The following is a 21,167-nucleotide window of genomic DNA, read 5'->3' as shown; positions in this document are numbered from 1 at the left end:
GTCCAACACTCTTCAAAGTCAAAATGGCCACCATTTCTGTTAACTTCACGTGTGAAAAAAATTAAATTTTTGATTATCACAAGACTCACTCAGTGGAAACTTTACTTATTGATGGTTTGCTCAAAACTTTCCCGATGACACTTTCTACCATTCTCTGAGCAAATCAAGAATAAAAATCGGGGATTCATTGTGCAAAATGTAAGACAAGAGAAGTTCCACCCTACATTTACTGCTACTTCAAATTCAAAATGGCTACCATTTCTGTGTTCACTGTATGAGAAAAAAATTGATTTTTCACAAGACAGACTCGGTGAAAACTTTATTTAGTCCATTAGATTAAAAAATATGCCTCCGAAATAGATTGACAAGAAAAGAAACATCAAATATTGATAGTCTGAACAATTATCTTTCGGCGCATTCTATACTAATGCCAGGAACACAAGGTTCTTCAAATATCATTCACCCGGACAAATGTTGTTGATAAACTTTTTCAGTTGCAGTACACGTTCAAAATCATGTGCGCCACCATGCGGGACACAAAGCCATTGTATTCTTTATCTGCGTGACTGCTCTTGTAAAATCGTATTCCTTTGTGGATGTTACCGCAGTAACAGCTTCCTGAGATTCCAAAATAGTTCAAAAGCGAGATGTCTTTATGCGTGTTGACAAACTTACTCGTAAAGATCATTCATTTTTTCCAAACGTGGCTTTGAGAGGTAGTCGCAGCGGGACGTGTCGCTCCCCTCCGGTGAATTGACCCAATTATCCTGCCATCCTTCGACAAGATCTTGCTTAGCTTGGCTTCGAACGGTTGCAGTTTACTCTGGTACACTCCAAAAACGTCAAAGTAGTCTGGTTTGTGCCTTGGGCACGCGTCGTGTAATCCCGTCAACAGCACTAACAAATCTATTTTTCCATGTGGTGCCAACAGTTCCTGCAGCTGCTCATCTGTTTTACCAGTCACACAGCTGATTCCACACCCTAAAGGTGTCGCCATCACAAAGCTGAACCCCACTCGACCGCTACCCTGCAAGGGCGGAGTCCAATGTGTCGGTCTTCCGACCCATAAATCCTGCTTGATCATATTGCTTTTCATCAAGGGTGGTTTATTCGGCCTGTAATAATAAATCTGCAGTATCTCATTGGTTAATTCCTCAGTAATTGAGTCACCGATGAACAAAACGTTTTTCCCAGAAAAACACTGTGTCATCTCCTCAGGACTGTACAGTTTGTAGTGGCAATCATATGGCGCCCACACTCGACCAGAACTAGTAAGAATATCAAGATTCCCTTCGCATAGTGAACCATCACAACCGGTTTTTGGAACAGTGACCCATCGACCGGGAACATCTCCTGATGTGCAGAGGGGGGTCGATTTTGGTAGCGTTGCACACTTACCTCGATCGACCATGACTATTGACTTGGGCGTATTCACCAGTGGTTTATCAAGGCATGGCACTTTCAGCAGTGTGTTGTATACACGTTCCCGTGCCGTTTCCACGTGAATCAGCAAGATTTCCAGGACATACTTTCCAGCTTCCAGCAGAGGTATTTTCACAGCAAAATTCCCACTGTGGGTGTAGGTGACTTCAACTTTGTTAAAATACAAACTGTACTCCTTAGCTTTGGGGATCTTGGCCAGATCTGGCCCGACTATCCTTCCGGTCATGTCAACCCACGGCTCACAGTTTACATTTTGTCCGTCGCTTCCGACAGCTCGGACTATTAATACATTTTGAGTACAAGCTTCAAGAACGACGCTGTCTTCTTCTATCGTTTGATCAGATGTGTCCAGGACAAAATTGGCAGGGTACTCACTTATACTGCAAAGATGAGAAGGTAGAGATGTGGTTGTGGTGGTTGTGAATTGGCCTGTGAGGGCGCTCGTCACATTCTTTTTAGCGCTTGCACCAGTGCTTGCACCACTGCTTTCAAAGTGCACAATTTGACTGCTGCTTGAAGAGTTGACTGTTCCAGTCATGTGATGTTTTTTCTCCGGTGCAGCAGCGCTGACATTAGTGTCAGCTGCCAATGCTGTGAGGGTTTCATTCACCTCGTGGGAAATATTCTGAAAAAAATATAGTAAAGGGATTGACATATATAATGTTGAGACTATTTAAGAAAGGGAAATGATATTTGTGGCTAGACATTGTTACTCCTATGTTACTCCAACAAGCAACCTAGAGGCCTATACAGGCCCCCTATTTTTCTTTCTGTGAAATACAAGATTCAAACTTGGAATGAATCTACCTTTGGCTCAAATGAGAATTTGCGGTTAGTTTGTGATTAAGTTATGGAACAATTACTGCAATGTGTCAACATATCAGTTGCATAATAATGAACACTTTGGCTGTTACGAGACTAAAATAATTGTGTAAAGAATTGTCATCTACTATAACTATCACTGAGCACTGTAAAACTGAAGTACACTGTAAGAAGTGTAAGCATTCAAGAGATGGGGCTCTACTCAATTAGTTATAACCTAATTTTTCTCGCTCCAGTGTTTGAGCCAGCTTTTGACAGAATGGGGACAGTACTAGTGTCATTATGTGTCACCATGACCTAGTTATACATTTGATGTTCAATAGACCAGTCAGGTGAGTGCATTAAAGATAAGTACATAAGGCCACTGGTGTTGCGCCAAATTGTGCCTACGTGAAACTTTCAGTATCATTTAGTTTACTGCTACCCCCCTGGTATGCGTATAAACTGCATAAATTGACCAGAATAATTAGCCAACTCATTAGCCAAATCATAAATCTTGCAGCCACTTGGAACAAATTTTAGACAGTTTATGATCTCAAGTGTGGCAACAGCTTTCGCTGCATTCATGTGTTCCTAATTTACAAATCAAGATGTTTTGTATGTTGTTTATGGTAGTTTTTACATTAATTACAGTAAAGAAATATTTGTTCAGTTTTTATTGCATTAATTATCTGTGTTTTTATGACATTTCAGGTATAGAAATATTTTTTCATTTATGGTGGTTAACTTTTGCCACCAGAAATAAAATTAGGTGGTAATTATGAAAATCTGGTAGCAATGTGAAGTGTATATTTACAACTTATACAGAATATTTTTGCAGCATTCAGTCAGTGTTCACAGTATGACCGCCTATCGTAAACTACAAGCTCCTCATGTGGTAAATTCATGCAGTCTTTAGGTCACGACCAAAATATTTTGAGCCACACAAAAAAAATTTGTGCAAAAGAAAGCATTTAGTAGTATAGTGGCAGCGTAGGTACAATTACTGTGGTGTTTTAAGGCCCTGGTGTTGTGTCATAGTTGTGATCAAGCAGGCTCAATAGCATCTTGAGCATCAGTATATTTCTTGAGACAACAAGGGTTGGGTCAAACCCAAATCCTGTAAAACAAGACACAACTAGAAAGCATTTGCAAGCAAAAGCGAAGTTCCAGAGACCAGAGCAGCGGAAGAAACAAGAGAATGTGTGACAAAGATAGGTGCAGAATGAAAGAGTGCTTTTAATATTCAAGCACGTACCTATAGGGCTGCTAGCAGTAAACACAATGATATACAACTAAAAGCAAGGCAGTCCACAGATTACAAATGCCTACATGTACGGTAAAAACGAAACAGATACATACGGGGGCGACAACGCACGGAAATGTATATCAGACGACATTCTCGCGAGCCAGAGCAATAATTTTCGCTCCGCTGATCTACGCAAAAGTCAATCGCTTGACGGGTAGCGCTGAGTTGTTGCCGTAAAGAGGTGCGTGGTTTACGACGATGATCAGACAAGAGGAAACATCGGACCTAGGCCGTTGAAATTGAAAACCGAGGCCACATGCATTTTCATTTGATTAAAAGCACAGACTAAAACAATTTTCATTGCAATGTCGCTGTTTTCACGAGATACTGACCGTTTGATCTTGGAAAGTTGAGCTGCTTTAACGTGCAGCCAACGCATGCCGGCGCCGGTGCGGTGACGGCTGTGTGTTACCGGCCTCGCAGACTGATATAGGAAAAACCGGGGAAAAACCGCTGGTGGCTCCTCAGAAATACGGCGGGCGGTTTCTCCGCCAAAACAGCCGATTTTGAATCCAAATTTTGCATTGACCTTCGTTTTCGAGCACACCCACCTCGCCTAGGTACACGATGTACCCAGCCGCGCTTGTAAATTTAGGGAAAGCTATAATTTTCTCTCTCTATGCGACCGAAGCCATCTTATGTGCCGCCATTGTTACATTCGGGCGAAACAGTATAGCGCCACGTACGGCGAGTATTTAGAGAAAAATAAAATCAAAAAGCAACAAAAAACAAAGCGAAAAAAAGCTAGAATTATTAATAGCTGAACGCAATATGATAGTCGAGCAATGCAGAATAAAAAATAAATAAACACACAAGAAATGCCCGTAAAACTCGTCTGAGTTGAGCGATGACGTCATAAGCGTGTCGCAATGCATTCTGGGTAATTAAGGTAAAATTTGTGTATAGCATGTTCTATGATAGTAATACCGGAAATAGAGAAAGAAAGAAAGAAGGAAAGCAAGAAAGAAAGAAAGAAAGAAAGAAAGAAAGAAAGAAAGAAAGAAAGAAGGAAAGTGAGCAAAAACTAACAGTTCCAGAGCTGGTCTCTGGAACTAATGATAAATGTTCATTTAATTTCCCATTCTTTGAACCATTGTTTTAATGACTATGATATTTTAGCCCAGAAATGTTTTTTATGTAAAATTTTTATATCATCAAGAAAAGTCTGGTGATGTTCAGTTCTCCATCATTAAACTGGTGGAATCTGCAAAAAATATTGAAACCATTCAGAATCACATCATTTCTTGTATAAGTTATAGCAGTTTGAAATAGGCCAAATGGACAATTTCAATAGTTCTCCTAGTTTGGATTGTTGCTTTGATGTTAAGTTACCATGCAAAATTGCAGTTATCAAATGTGATGATTTGAAAATGGATGTGCTTTACTGCAACTACTTTTGACAATTTCCCTTTGCCATGAATTTTAATAAAATTTAAGTTAATACTGATGGTCAAGCTGAATGCCATTTAAATTGGAAGGCATCGACCTTAAGACATAAGGTTGTACCCATTGGACTACCTTAGGTGGTTTCCTTTTGAACTTTAATTCTGTACCTGAGGGGTCTTCATGCATCACATCACAGGATGAGATGATCTAGATTTGACCTTTCAGAAAACCTCAAGTTTTTCACCTTTTCTCTTGTATTATGACTCTGTTTGTGAAAATTTCCTTTGAAATTATGGTTTTTACAATCAAACTGGGTAGTTGCAGGCAAAATTTTAATTCAAGCAAAGTAGGAAATTTTTTTGACAGACTCAAGGACGAATGGGGCTCACACTAAATAAGTGTCACAGAGGCAAAGCCAAGCTGCAGTATCAAACAGCAACAATGTTTGTTTTACATCCCAGGGAATTTGTAACTTTGTAGAAAGGAGAGTAAACTGTTTCAATACATACAATGTCATTGCAATTTTGTAGGATGGAGGATAAACTGTTTCAACACCTTACAACATTTTATTGTTAGCTGCAGTTTTCTGTTGAGGAGGCACTGTCTAAAAATTCAATAGTCATTAAAATATGGCCTATGCAGATTGCGTCAATGGTGACCCACAAAGATTAATTTATAATAATTGGGACAGAGCAAAAAAAATGCATCAAATGTCGCAATGCTGAAACTGTGGCTCCATTATTGTCATTTTGTGTACCATTTCTCAATAGGCGGAATTGACACTATAAAACTTAATATTGGCAATAAAGAATGAATAAATGAATAAAATATGCAAATTTGTGTGAATGTAAACACAATTAAAAAAGGAAATTCCAAAGAGGTTACATTAGGTAAATTGGAAAATATACAGGCACAATGAATATCTATGGCTACCAATTACCATGATGGTGGCAGTTTGTCCTTGTCTCAACTTTGTAAAAGCAATATCATTCACTGTCATCTGCTACTACAGCTGCTGCACCTGATAATACTACAGCATGGCCATTTCATCTGTCCCTCATGTTGATGGATATGGGCATTGATATTTCTCAAGAACATATCAGATAATACAAAACAATTTGAAAATACCACTCGAGAAGTCTGACAGGGAGTGTGTCAGTGACCTAAATAAGCCAGACGGTAATTGATTTATCCAACAAGGTGACAGATAATGGTACAAATTACATCGCACATGTATTTCTTTTTAGATGTAATTGTAACATATGGCAATTGAAATGTTGGGCAATTATACCAGTCATGCCAATAGAGTATTGAGTTTCAAAAGACCTCTTCATCCGGCATGACATGCAGCTTCATGTTTTCAGGCAGTCATTTTATTTTGATTTCAAAAAAAATAATCTCTGTAAATATTGTCAGTATAAATGGCCATATTTACGACAAGATTCAACTTGTTTTCATAGAGATCAGAATACTATTGCAATATTACTTTCAACAACAGAAGTGCATTTTGGCGAACGTATGTGTATATATATATATATATATATATATATATATATATATATATATATATATATATATATATATATATATATATATATATATATATATATATATATATATATATATATATATATATATATATATATATATGGTTGCTGATGCATTTCTACAATACTTACCTTAACCCAGTATGCAGGTCCTAGAAATGTCAGAGTGTTGTTGAAATATATTGGACGACAAAGGAGAAACAGGCTGAAGGATACCACACACACCACGATGAATCCTAGCCTCTTTCCCCTTGTGCCATACCAGGTGGGAGACTCCTTAGATGCTCCTGAAGATTCCATCGTGCCTGAATTTGCGCCGAGCCCAAGACGTCATGAACCTCTATCTGTGGAGAAGGAGATCTGCACTGTAACATATAGATAATATCTGTGCATGCAGTATATTTTCTCTGTAATATACTTTAGGTCAGCCCCACACTGACTGCATCTTTAGAGACTTGCAGCTAATGACCATGTATAATAATATAATAATAATAATAATAATAATAATAATAATAATAATAATCATGTTTTGTTTGCTTGCTTGTAAATGTAGCATTTACATTACATTTATGGCAATATAAGTGTAATATAAAAATAAGTTCAAACTTTAAAGATAAAGTAATACAGTATAATAATAATAATAGCTAACAATGAATATAACTTGGTATTTATTTGTTTATATAAATTAAAAATATAATCTGCAAACTGTTCATTAAAAGACAACTCTTGTTTTGTTTGTAGAGAAATAAGCTGATTTTCAGTTGTATCATTTGGGAAATTAATTTCAATGAAAAAGTATTTTCTTTGAACTTTGTATTTCTGACAGACTAATACAAAGTGTATTTTATCTTTAACATTGTTAGTGTTACACTGATTGCAGTGTCTTTCAGTAATTGTGGTTTTTGGAACAGTGTGTTTTTCGTTTTTAATTGCTAGATCATGATTGCTTATACAAAGTTTGGTGAGAAATTTTCTTTTCTCACCTTGTAACTGTGTTAAGTAGGGCTCTAATCTAAAATTCTGTTTTATTTTGGCGTTCATTCTTACTTTACTATTTTCATCCGTGATCAAGGCAGGCCTCCTCAGCTGCCATCCTGCATACATTTCAGCCTACGGCTATAATATAAATCTCTTAACCCTTTCACCACCATGGTTTGTCCCAAATCCATTGTTTTCTATGGTAAAGTTGGACCTGTACACAGGGAACTGGGGTGAAAGGGTTAAAGGGGCATGTCATTTATCAGCTTCATGTGAGAGCAAATTAGCCATCATGATAATTCTAAGGAAAACACTGGACTAACACCATGTGAATACTCAATGTAAACAACAACTCATGCGAGAACCAGGGATTGAGAACTGCCCTTTTAAACTTGATATTTCTTGTGTTGGAAAGTGCCTTGGGGCATAATTTAAATTCTCTAAAATCTTTACAATACTTTGCTAATACTTGGTGTGGAGTTAATGAATTTTTCACAATCTAGTTTGGTGAAAATTGAAAATCTAATTTTTCCTGATAGAGATGGACATTGTGGCAATAATTCTTTTAATCTAAACGGCATAGTAAATTTCAGGTATTCTAAATTTAAATTTGCATCAGTAAATTTTTGAGCGATTTGTTTCTCTGCTTCCAAAATATTTGCACGGTGTCTCCCGATATTCATTCTTGGTTGGGAGAGACAATGGTTTTATGTTCCCTGGAGAAAAGCATGAACAAACATTCAGTTCTTTCACTGTAAGTCACATACCGGTACTATGTTATATCTGTTTACATGTTACTGTTAATATATTATTTCCGGCTAGATGTTATGAATGCATCCCACTAACACCTATCTACACACACTGTATGTCCACACAGACGAGGCTGTGGCATATGTGTGGGCACTATAACTTGGCAGCTATTGGTCCCTGCATGCCAGCTTAAGCTTCTAGGTAACATGAAAGACAATGCTCAGTCAATATCGAAGGATTTGGCACAAAAAAGGTGGTTTCAAATGCCGTAATGGAAAACTCAGACAAGCTTAAAGTTCAATGTTTCCCTAAAAGTTGTATTGTTGGCAATGTCTAGGCTGCTCTTCATGCAGCATGATGCCGCAGTCAGTTTGGCTGTTTTTCGCAGTCTTTGCTAAATATGTGTCTGTTTGTGTGTGAGATGAACACAATCATGAATAGCACTGAATTCAGGTCAAACGCTCAATTCCCCAGTTCAGCAATAGCAGTGCACCCCATGCACACATATGGTCTGCCTTGAACACGTCAAATACGCAGCATTCTAACAGAAAGCACTACCCGTATGTGTGCTACATAAATGCAATAATTAGATATTATTCCCTAATAGTTTTCTTCGTTCAGCGAAAGAAAATACTCGTGACGTAATGACCGTGTCACCACTCGTCTTCGACTCGTGGTGACACGGTCATTACGTCACTCGTATTTTCTTTCGCTGAACGAAGAAAAATATTAGGGAATAATATACTTATCACATGCACAAGCCAAGAATTCGTTATTTTTTGCAAAATAAAATAAGTTTTCCATGACGATTCCGCGTTTAAACTTTTGAACTACTTTAGGAATAATATCAGTACGCGGTGCACAAGTTGTCAATCATTTCCAGTCGTCCGTCCTGTGCGTTAGCGCTCACGGTAGTTGGTGTGTGGAGCAAATGACAGCTCTCGGTATACACGTAGGCTACCTTCCGCAAAGTTATACTCTATTTCAAAGATAGCATAGTCCTAGAAATTTATCACAGACGAAGATACGCTATTTTTCGGGAACAAATATCGACTGAATCTCGACAGCGTGAACACTGTAAACGTCGCACCTGACCCTGTTTGCAATGCGTACGGAACCCACGGTATACACGACCAGCTTCGAGTTCGTTGTTTCCGCAAATTATTCATGTAATTCCTTCGGAATATACAGGCGGTACACTCTTGTGTTTACATTGTTCGGATTATTAATGTCGTAGTCTGTGAAAATATCGATTTCATTACATGACTTTTGATCGTGGGAGAAACATCGGCCGTCATGTTGTTTGTTTACATATTTACAAGCACACCGAAGATAGACAAAAAAAAGGTCCGACGCACCAAAATTGATGACATAGACGCGGGTTGTCGTGACGTAGAACGACCAGAGAATAAATCCCGTATTTTTTGTTCGGAGACGACAAACTTGGCTTGTGCATGTGATAAAGCATGCTTGTAATATTGTAATTCTCTTGGAACTTTCACAACAGACTTGGAATGAGACACCATAAAAATAGCGTCAATGACACTGTAGCTCCCATCCTGGACTATTTAGTGTTTGTTCTCTGGTCAGATATTTGCACATGTGTGAAAGGGATAAAGTGCATGAAGTGAAAATACTTAAATGAAATGTACTGGAGACAGTGAAATATGTTTAATGTAATTATTCAGAATATAAAATGGAAAAAATACAGAATTAGATATATCGAATACTGTGATACAACCATTAACTCAACAAGTCATTTACAATGACATAGTCCCCACTTATAATAGGAGTATTAGTCTTGATGGGGCAGGAAAATGTGGTCATTAAGAAGTATCACTGGAGTGTATATGTTGAGATCTATAGGCACATAGGTCTATGTCATTGTTCCCAATTTGAAACACATGAGGCATGTCTAAGTTATGGTTCTAAATCGGGAAAAAAGATCACACCTCTAGCAGTATTGGCCAGCCAAGAAATACATATGCGCATTATAAATGAGGTACAAGATGTGACATCTTAAGGTCTAATATCCTATCAAAATTGGAGGGTATAGAACTTGTGGTTACTGAAATATGCATATATATGTATAATCAAGGTCAAAGGTCATCGAGGTCACATGACATTTTGAAAAAAAAAAATTATATTGCTAATTAATCCCTATATGCCAAAAAATCAGATCTCTAGCTCTATTCGCTTGCCCAGAATTAGATGTGTACATAATTAATGAGGTAAAGCGTGTGTTGTCATAAGGTCTCCCATCCTACTAAATACAAAGGACATAGCACTTGTGGTTACTTATTTATTGACATAAACATATATTTTAGGTAAAAGGTCATCGAGGTCACATGACATTTGGTCAAAAAATTTCTCTCCTATAGTTATCCCTATATACCAAAGATCAGACATCCAGCTCTATTGGCTCGCTCAGAATGAGATATGCGCATAATTATTGAGGTACAGTATCCCTTACCGAAAATTATTTCTACTGCAAATTTGCCGTAAGTTTGCTGCAAATATGCAGCAAGCATATAGCTTGCAGGAAGGAGTTGCAGAAGTTTGCAGGTAGATGTGACCCTCCTGCAAACCCTTAAGTCAGTTTGCAGCAAATTTGCAGTAAACGACTAAGTTGCTGCAAATTTGCGGCAAACCAGATTATTGCTGCAAATATGCAGCAACACATGATTAACATATTTCCCACTATTTCATTACCAGGGAGTACACACTACACACTGAGTACTGTTGCACTTCGTGACCAGTCATGTGTAAGCAACATAAAATTGATCTTTCATTTATATTTTATGTTCCTTTATTTCATAACAGACAATCCACTTTTTAAATTATAATAACTGGTAATGCTAGATAATGAACAGCTTCAGTTATGCTGGTGAAAGCATTGCATGGATATAGAGTGCATCTATAGTATATACTGTAGTGACATGATGTAATAAAAGTGCCCTTTGACAATCTGGTTGGGTAAATTATGGTTGGATCGAAAACTGAATTTTTAGGGAAACAAATTTTTGAAACAGGGACTTGTCTGTCGTGCAAGTTACACCCTGTATTTTCTGCGAATGATACCAAAATGCAAACAGTTTCGAACGAAATGTGCGTTTGATGATGGTCTGTAAGGACACGTCGTAGACTTTTGTTACTGCAAATCTGAACAGTAATGTTTCCGCTGCTTCCTCCAAGCAGAGTAGTGGCTGTGCTCCAAGCTATTCATCCCATCAATATAGTACATGTATACGGTACGTACAATGCACTGCAGCTTACAGTCTGTCCCATCGATGCCGCTGACAAAATCTCGCCTTCTGATAACATGGGTCGAGGTAAAAGGCTTTTGTCCATGTTTTCAGCGTTAGAGTTGTATTGCCGAGCACAAATTTGAGATTTAGGATTACACTCCATCCCGAGTCGCTGTACGAAAATTCAAAGCGCCGCTTCACCAACGTCCAACACGTCCTGTGTATCAGCTGCGAGCAGCCGACATGTTTACACTCTCCGGTCACGGTTCATCAAGGTCAGTTCGCGCATTGATATGATTCTTCGTGCTGAAAGAATTTTTACTCTCTTTTTAGTCTTTCTATGATAAAAATAACCATTTTCATTAAACTAATAAATAAAATGCTATATTAAGTATGAAATATAACGGATTGGTGCAGATGTAGAGTCAATTCCAGCATTTAAAAACGGGACTACATTATCAATCGCGTAATGATTTATAGATCGCACTTCCGTTATCGTCATGAGGCTTGATCGGCGCGAAGTTAGATTTTAGTACCATCGGCCAGTGTCGGCTGCGTACTTGTGAGCAGGGAGTTTTCTAGTGGACAATTTCGTGATCTTTCTATGGAATCGCCAGCCAAATGATATCACATAGTTGCAAAAACGTGTATACAGTACCAGGGTCAGGCGGAGTTCTAAATTTGTGAACGCGAGCGGCAGTAAAGATGCCGACTATATTTTCTGAGTACGGTATTTACACACAGCACGGTGAGACCTGCAACCGGACCGGGAATCGTCCAGCGTCTGCGAGCCGTTCAGAAATGTAAGTCTATGTACTGTTCGTCTGTACATCGATCGCTATAACTATGTTCTGTAATCGTTGTATTGCAATCTTTACCTAAAGATAAATTTTCGTTGAGTACTGATTCATACTGAATTCACTTTCGTTTCACAACAGTTACTTACAGTAAGTGCTTAGATTTTTGCAGATTGTCGCCGTCGTGTATGTAAACAACATACGGCGAGTTGTCCGCTGTCGGACATTTTAATCATTATCAATTTAAATTTCGATCATGAATATTTATGCATTTTCTGCTTCAATTTTTCAACTTGATTTTGTCTCATTTTCAAATAATTATCGATTTCTTTCATGAAATTTACAATGTTTGGTCAAACGGTAAAGACTTACACTCTTCCCTGAACGATTTATATTTTTCAGAATCCATTGCTGGTACACTAAGTAAAGGGACAAGAAATTCAGAGAACAGAAAGCCAAATCGCAGCCTTTGACAGTAATGTAAATGTTACATGAAACTTCTCAAGTCAAAAGAAAATCTTGACAAGATCATGACACTTATGTGGCATGAAATGAACATGGCATATAAAATAAATTGTACCACAATTGAATTTAACCTTTTTTTCTCTGTCATCTTTTTGTTTATAATAACTTTATTTGCGCTGACCATTGTTTCTCGTGAAACTGGTATTTCAGAGTTAAGTTGGATAAATAATATTATATATTGGCCGACTGTGGACAGCACAAGATGTGTTTTATCCAACTAAACTCTGAAATACCAGTTTCACGAGAAACAATGGTCAGCGCAAATAAAATAATTTGCTGTATGGAGTTTGCGGCAAATTTTCAGTAACATTCAAATTAATTTGCCGCAAGTTTGCTGCAAGGATTGTGCCGCAAATTTGCTGCAAAGAGTTTGCAGCAACGTTGCGGCAGGGAGTTTGCTGCATATTTGCAGCAAGTTCACAAGAAACCTAATTTGCATCTGAAAAATGAACCACCCGCATATTTGCGGCAAATAGTTTGCTGCAAATTTACTGCAAAGCTTGCGGCAAATTTGCAGTAACAGTTTGCGGGAAGCCTAAAATTTCGGTAAGGGATGTGGCGTCATAAGGTGTCCAATCATACCAAACATGAAGGGTATAGCACTTGTGGTTACCGAGTTATGGAAAAATATGTATATTTGAGGTCAAAGGTCACCGAGGTCACGTGACATTTTGTCAAAAAAAATTGTTTTGCTAAGTTATCCCTATATACCAAAAATCAGACCTCTAGCTCTATTGGCTCGCTCAAAATTAGATATGTGCATAATTAAATGAGGTACAATATGTGGCATCATAAGCTGTCCCATCATACCATACATGAAGGGTAGAGCACTTGTGGTTACTGAGTTATGGACAAATATGTATATTTGAGGTCAAAGGTCACCGAGGTCACGTGACATTTTGTCAAAAAAATTGTATTGCTAAGTTATCCCTATATACCAAAAATCAGACCTCTAGCTCTATTGGCTCGCTCAAAATTAGATATGCGCATAAGTAATGAGGTACAATATGTGGCGTCATAAGGTGTCCCATCATACCATACATGAAGGCTGTAGCACTTGTGATTACTGAGTTATGGACAAATATGTATATTTGAGGTCAAAGGTCACCGAGGTCACGTGACATTTTGTCAAAAAAATTGTTTTGCTAAGTTATCCCTATATACCAAAAATCAGACCTCTAGCTCTATTGGCTCGTTCAAAATTAGATATGCGCATAATTAATGAGGTACAATATGTGGCGTCATAAGGTGTCCCATCATACCATACATGAAGGCTGTAGCACTTGTGGTTACTGAGTTATGGACAAATATGTATATTTGAGGTCAAAGGTCACCGAGGTCACGTGACATTTTGTCAAAAAAATTGTTTTGCTAAGTTATCCCTATATACCAAAAATCAGACCTCTAGCTCTATTGGCTCGCTCAAAATTAGATATGTGCATAATTAATGAGGTACAATATGTGGCGTCATAAGCTGTCCCATCATACCATATATGAAGGGTGGTAGCACTTGTGGTTACTGAGTTATGGACAAATATGTATATTTGAGATCAAAGGTCATCAAGGTCACATGACATTTTGTCAAAATATCCAAGATATCTGCGTGAACGGATGGACTCACGGGTGGACGAACATACGGACATGACCCAATCTATAAGCTCACTGGACTTCATCCATGGGGACTAAAAATTGTGTCACTGCATCCTTTTTGCAATATGAATACGATGAGAAACTAAATTTTTATTTTTTGTGGCCTTATACATGAGATCTGCCTTATACATGGGAGTCTATGGACGTGTAAACTAAAAATATGCAAATTTCACCACGATTTGCCCAAATTTGGGAAAGGTCACTCCTATGCACTTCCATACCAAGTTTCAAATCAATCGGACTTGTGGTTTCAGAGCAGGAGATTTTTTGACCAAAAATGGGAGAAAATTACAAAAAAATTCATGAAAAATAGCAAGTCCAAGATACTGACCCAAGATGCGCACAATCATTTCATGTCAGCCCAAAGTACTTACATGCTAATTTTTCATGTAATCTGCTCAGTGGTTATTGAGTTTTTTCAATTTTGACTGTTTTTACATTTTTTCACTTAATTTGCATATTTTTGGCAATGACAACTTCATTTGAACAAAATCTCATCTACAGCCCATCATCCATGTACACACCAAATATCAAGATGAAATGTACAGCGGTTTTGGAGTTTTTGATGTTGACGGACAGACATACAGACATACAGACATACAGACATACAGACACACAGACATACAGACATACAGACATACATACATACATACATACAGACATTTTCCTAGCCTATAAGAATAGCTTCCATTGCCATATATACATATGGCTATGGGAGCTAAAAATTAATATCAGTGTGGTTGAGTTGAGATAAAACAGGCAAGATAATTCCTTTCTGCATAAAAGACTGTGTGAAAAAATGCTGATTCGGTAATCTACAGATCCAAGTGTCTTTGATGAATTTATCATTGTGCACCTTCTTTGTGAAGTCAGCTACACACACTTCTTGATACTTATAATTTAAGTCATCTATAAAGGAATTTTTAGAAGCTTATGCTGCAGGAAAAAGCAATTTTCAAGTCGTAGTCACCTGCCAAAATGTTTGAGGCTGAACTGCACGAAATCAAACGGTATGGTGATTTCAACACTATACGGTACAATACCCATACCTACTATACTGCACTGTTTAAAGCCCCAATAGCTGCAAATTTTATGCATTATTTCCATAATTTTATTTTCCACCTTAATTTAGTTTATGTAAATGTGCTAATCAAAGGACATGTGTAGAAGTATCGCCGCTTGCTGATTTGGACCATGGCTACACGTTTTGACAGGCTGAATAATAAACAGGTGCCGCACCCATAAAATGGCGCCCCCATGAAAAAAGTACGAAAACACAGTATTTCCTGCACATACACATCGTGCTTATAAAAGAAACAAGCGTGATGACATTTACTTGAATGCACCACACACCTTGGCCAACATTTTATTGTTATAACCTTTATTTTCTCTGTCATTTGGTCAGTTTTTAAAAATGGCGGGAAATCGAAAATGGTGTTAAAACGTTTGAATTTACATGCAACGTTCGACACTTATGACAGTGTTATACACTGTTTTAGTCTTTAATGGGTCTTATTCAAAGAAAACTCTTGGAAAACTGACGATATTTTGAGATCGGTTTATCACGCATTCGCAGCTATTGGGGCTTTAAGGGGCCAAATCCCTTGTGGACTCTGTTTGTAATGTTTACGCTGTATGAATCTGGATAAACTAATCAATAAATCAATGAATAATAAAGAACCAGTGTACAGAATGTTTTCAAAGTTTTCAAGACTGGTGGAGACTTTGAAGGTTTTACTGAAGAATTTTAATTAATTTATAGTAAATTGACATGCGGGTTATTTGTTCAGCTGGGACCAATTTTCATTATCAAGTAGGTTCGGATCCAAAAGCAAATGCATGCATGGCCCCTGAGAGCGCTATTTTCTACATCAGAACAAAGTTGTTTGCTTTTGAGCATTGTGTTGAAATATCTTTTGTTGTTGAAAATGCAAAAAAGCTACCGGTGGGGTTTCATTGTATAAATAGAGGCCTAGAAATGCAAACAAACTTTCTTATATTATATTCATTCCATGTACAAGTTCCCTTGTCAAAAGAACAAAGGCGATATGATATTCCTAAAATTACCTGTATGGTGGTTAAGCTAATAAGGCCAAAGTAATTAAATTCTTTGTTTTGCGTCCACTCTAAATGGGAAAAGGTACGCGTCTAAGCGGCTGAAAAACACACACAAGAAAATTAACACAATATAATTTGATTGCAGCAAATACAAAATTGTAACAAAATTTTTAGTTCAGAAAAGCTACGCGGGTATGTCCTAAAATTTCCTATTCAAATACACTGTGTGTGTTTTTCATGAAAACCTTAAAAAACCTAGGCGGGTAGGGACGCAAAACAAAGAATTTAATTACTTTGGCCTAATTCAATCATTACAAATACTTTATCCAAACCTTTGCACACATACTTACAACAATACACACGCATATGCACTCTCTCTAGAGTAGAGTGCTCCATACAAGAATAAAGCTGAAAGGAGAACTACACACCACTTATTTACATACTAAGTATTAATTTGTTTCATATAGTCAACACAGCAGGCTACACTCATCGGATGTTGTGTTACACTGGTAAATTTCAAAGAGTGAGTGTGCATATGTTAACTCGGATACAAGTTAGAACAAAACACAGACCTTTTCACTGTTCAATTTTCACTGAACAGTAGCGCTGATCGCAAATGACGTCATTTCGTTAATATGCATTAATAAATCATTGTTAGCATTTTCCGCACAAACGACGAAAATAAAACCTACTTATGGCTGCTAAATGTCACACCAATTCATATGAATTTAGGCCTCAGACTATAAGCTGCAACAACAACCACGCATGCAACAACAAACTTTGTCGGAATTTCAGGCTGCGTTGTCCGATGTTGCACGCGTGCTACATGTACATTTTGTAACAAACCTATAAGAGCGATCAACACTATTTGCAGCTGGGTCTTACCACACATCTATGATGGCATACTGCCCACGAAAATCAAAATGACTTTTTTGTGATACAAGTTTGGTGATAAAAATGAAATTTGATGAATGAAAAATTTAAAAATTTGTAACATTACACCGAAAATCAAAACATTGAAATAAGTGCCACAGGTGTTGAATTCTCGGATGCTTAAATATGATTTTGCCACCTAAGTGAGTTATAAAAATGTCAGGCAGTCGACAATATTTCCTGATTTCAATATGGTGGATTTCAACAGGTGAAACACACTATGACACCAAGTATAGTTAAGGTTATACAGGATTTCACTGCGAGAAACGCCCATAAAGATGAAAACATAAATGAGTTTAGCAAGTTTCACAGACAAACAGAACTCTTTCTGTAACAGCAATAACATTTGTTAAAAGGTGCATTTGTGAGATCACTATCTTTAACCCTTGCTGTAGTGACTAAATTGTCCGTTAAACATACGTCCAAATTTCATCTTTATTTGGGCAAATGACAATAAAATCATACCACAGATGAGATCACAACAGAAAATTGACACCTGTTTGACAAGTGATCCCAACCACGGTCCCTCCCTGTGGAGGGACCGTGTCCCAACAGAAAACACTTCTATGCAAATTTCACCACCATTTAAAGAAACTTACGTTTACCCCTAGGACCATGCTGTACAAAGTTTCACAGCATTCAGATAGGCTATTTCTGAAAAAAATGTTTTTGTCTAAAAGATTAAAAAATAGCTCTAAAATATAAAAATATGAAAATTTCACCACAATTTGAAAAAACTCATCTAAGGTTGCACTGTTTCAGAGATATTTTGACAAAAATTGGAAAAATTGGCCCCCAAAAATACAAAAATACAAACTTCGATAAAAATTTTAACAAATCTGACTGACATCGCACATAAAACCATGAATAATACTGACTTCCGATGCCATCTGCCAAGTACAGTGGATCTTTTGGTCCAAAATGGGAAAAATTGCCCTAAAATAAAACATGAAACTTTCATTGAAAGTTTCACCACAATAGCACTGATTGCAAATGACGTCATTTTTTATCTCATAAATATGCATAACTAAATATTTGGCCGCATTTTCCACATAAACGACGAAAACAAAAACCTCCTAGTGTTACAATGGCTACTAAAAGTCACGCTAATTTGTATGATTTTATGGCTCAGACTACAAGCTGCAACAACAGCCGTACATGCAACAACAAAATTTGTCTGAATTTTAGGGAGTGTTGTCTAAAGTTGGGCACATGCAGCTATATTTAGTAACAAACCTGAAATAATAATCAATGTTATTTGATCAAATTCCTCTGCTCTCGATGCTAGGCCCATACACATCAAGTTTCAGAGAAACTTTTTTCACCAAACATGGGAAAAATTGCCTGTTCCTGCTGCCACTCATATTTTTCACATTTTCAGAAGAAAATTGGATGTTTACAAAAATATTCTAATTAGTATATGTACATTTTGCTAAGATATTTGGCCTTTGAAACTGCAAAATATACCACTGACCACTGTGAAAAAATGTTCAAAGGAAATGTAAACATTGTTTTCAAGCCAAACCTTTCATTTTGCCGAGTTTGTAACGCGAATGTGGCCTGGTTTCACACGCAATAGAACACGACTAAGTCCCTCTACTAAAATGACATTGTGCAAAATCTTCGACCAATCAATGACCATGTATCAACCATAATTTTAAGTGACTGTGCTCGTAATGCACAGGCATTGATAATCAAAGGCCATTTTAATAAGTATCTGTGCTCTATCCGCCTAGCCCATCTATTTTTTACATCCATGCCTAGCCTAGCGGGCAAATGTGTGACAGGTGGCTGTGGGAACACTGCAGCTTATGGTAATAACTATTGTAATTATTAGAGTTATAGCGTTGGCGCTCGCCGTGTATTCTCACCACACAAGCTACTGTGCGGCTGGCAAATTGCGGGACTCAGCTTCATCCATTGTGAAACTTGGAAAGCACACAAATATACATAAGGCAGGGCCTGTTTCGACAGCCTGGGGATTACGGACTTTTTTTGTCCCGCTGTCGGAAGGTACTCGGTTATTATCATATCAATCATCAACATGTTACGTGTGTTTGTAATGTAAATGTAACTTGGCCAGACGACCGACGTCTATTTTGAATAATGCTCCAAGGTCAACACCCATCACGAAAAATTCAAAACAATATATATATTCGCGCCCGTCCGAATAATAATGAAAGCGTAATTCATAGTAAAATATTTCCTATACAGCTTTCCGATTTATTTAACTAACATATGGTGTAAAAAAAGCGGCGCCGGCAGACGTTTATTATGACGTGGTTTAATTCAATACAACACAAACTGACACTGTGACAGCGTAACAATGCCATAGTAACATGCAAACCGAGCAGCTAGTTCGTTCGTGTCTTGAATAACAAAACCAGACGGTTGAAGGACCTCTAAGCCTTTTTCTTCTCATCCTCATGGTCGGGGTTCCAATAGCATCATAGACACTTTTTGAGGGGGGCGGGGGGAGGTATATGACTGCATCCGGCGTGCCATTTCAGCAGCCAGCCATCAGCCAAGCGGAATCGATCATGGCGGTTACGCAATTGTGCAGAGAAATACAACACCCAACTCCCAACGAACTCTCGTTCGTACCTCCGTGTTTCACGAAATGCTGCCGCAGTACTGTAAATTTGTCACTTCGATGACAGCCTACATGTCATTAGATTGGATAGTGAAACAATTGTAGCGTGGTGCCCACGTCATGGAGAAAGGATCGGCCCACGGCTACAGTATATACTGCCTGCACAAACAACACGAAGGCGGATTTACTGTGCGGTGGCAATAGTCAAAACATCGTTGGTTATTCTGAAGTGGCCGATGTCTCTCAGAGAAAACCGCCTTCAGATGACAAACAAAATAGTGAAGAACAGAATTATTCTTACTCTGATCAAACGCTGTCTCAGAATCGTGAAAACGCTGAACGCCGACGAGTAGACAGAGGCAGCTTCCTCCTCATTTCACAGACATCCCCTTGCTGCAAGTGAAACTTCAAATCGACAATGAGTTCTCGGTACTGTGGCAGGGGCGATACTTGCTGCATTCGCGAAGGAAGCCAATATCCAGAAGTTAACTAGACGGACTGGATCCTAGGGTTGATGGGAAACTCTGCGGTACAATGCGCGGCCAGCGAGTCTGGGATATAAACCTGCTGTCATCAGGATCAACGACAACGAAGAAGGGATGCCAAGAGTCGTCACACTGCGCAAGCTCAGATAATCCTCGGCCTCGGTAATTGACGGGAACCGTCATAAGTCTCTTTGGTCAGGCGTACATTTCATATGCCCGAAGCTATACCCCTATCCTGTAACCGTATCTAAAATGTCGGGATATGATTATGCCTTTAAAAAATTATTTGTATTTTTAAGCAACAATGGTATCGCTATTGTCTACGATATACGTTACGTGAGCCGGGAAATTCCGAGATGCATGACGTAACAACGGGTTAAAAAGGTTCACACAAAGGCGGTGTGTGATCTCTTTCAGGGTCACAGCAATTATTCGGCCCCATGTGAGGTACCAGAAACACCCCTCGGATCGGCTACCACCTCAAAAAAGAACAAACAACTTGGCTTGTCTTAACCACAGGGCATTGCAGGCACTATTCGGTCGACGAATTATGATCGATAAAGGTAATATTTAACGTTTTTCATAGGCTTGTACGTACATAAGCCCACGGACCTGTGCCGCGCGTGTGCTATAGGCCTACATAGGCCTATATTTCTCTAGTATA

At 38.1% G+C, this 21,167-nt stretch overlaps 1 protein-coding gene across 2 annotated transcripts; it reads right to left on the bottom strand.

Annotated features, from left to right (window-relative positions):
* Positions 1-306: 306 nt before the first annotated feature.
* LOC139130026 (uncharacterized) lies at positions 307-20,740 on the bottom strand. Of its 2 annotated transcripts, none has more exons than XM_070695744.1 (3): positions 20,320-20,740; positions 6,619-6,846; positions 307-2,068 (listed from the first exon to the last, which is right to left on the bottom strand). In XM_070695744.1, the coding sequence occupies exons 2-3, from the start codon at positions 6,784-6,786 to the stop codon at positions 689-691; spliced, it is 1,548 nt and encodes a 515-aa protein (XP_070551845.1). In that variant the 5' UTR covers positions 6,787-6,846; positions 20,320-20,740; the 3' UTR covers positions 307-688. The 2 variants fall into 2 exon arrangements, with proteins under 2 accessions (XP_070551845.1, XP_070551844.1); XM_070695743.1 differs by having other exon boundaries at positions 6,619-6,830; positions 20,320-20,738.
* Between the last annotated feature and the right edge of the window lie 427 nt (positions 20,741-21,167).

Source organism: Ptychodera flava, chromosome 3 (assembly GCF_041260155.1).
Source record: "Ptychodera flava strain L36383 chromosome 3, AS_Pfla_20210202, whole genome shotgun sequence".
Classification (NCBI taxonomy): Eukaryota; Metazoa; Hemichordata; class Enteropneusta; family Ptychoderidae; genus Ptychodera; species Ptychodera flava.
Note: the sequence above shows the minus strand (reverse complement) of the source record. Positions and strands in the feature narration are given on the sequence as shown.

Bases quoted from the DNA above. Each gene is read 5' to 3' on its own strand.
- LOC139130026 (XM_070695744.1), bottom strand. From the start codon at position 6,786: ATGGAATCTTCAGGAGCATCTAAGGAGTCTCCCACCTGGTATGGCACA. The intron at 2,069-6,618 runs GTAAGTATTGTA...TATTTTTTTCAG, and splicing joins GACCTGCATACTGGGTTAAG to AATATTTCCCACGAGGTGAA.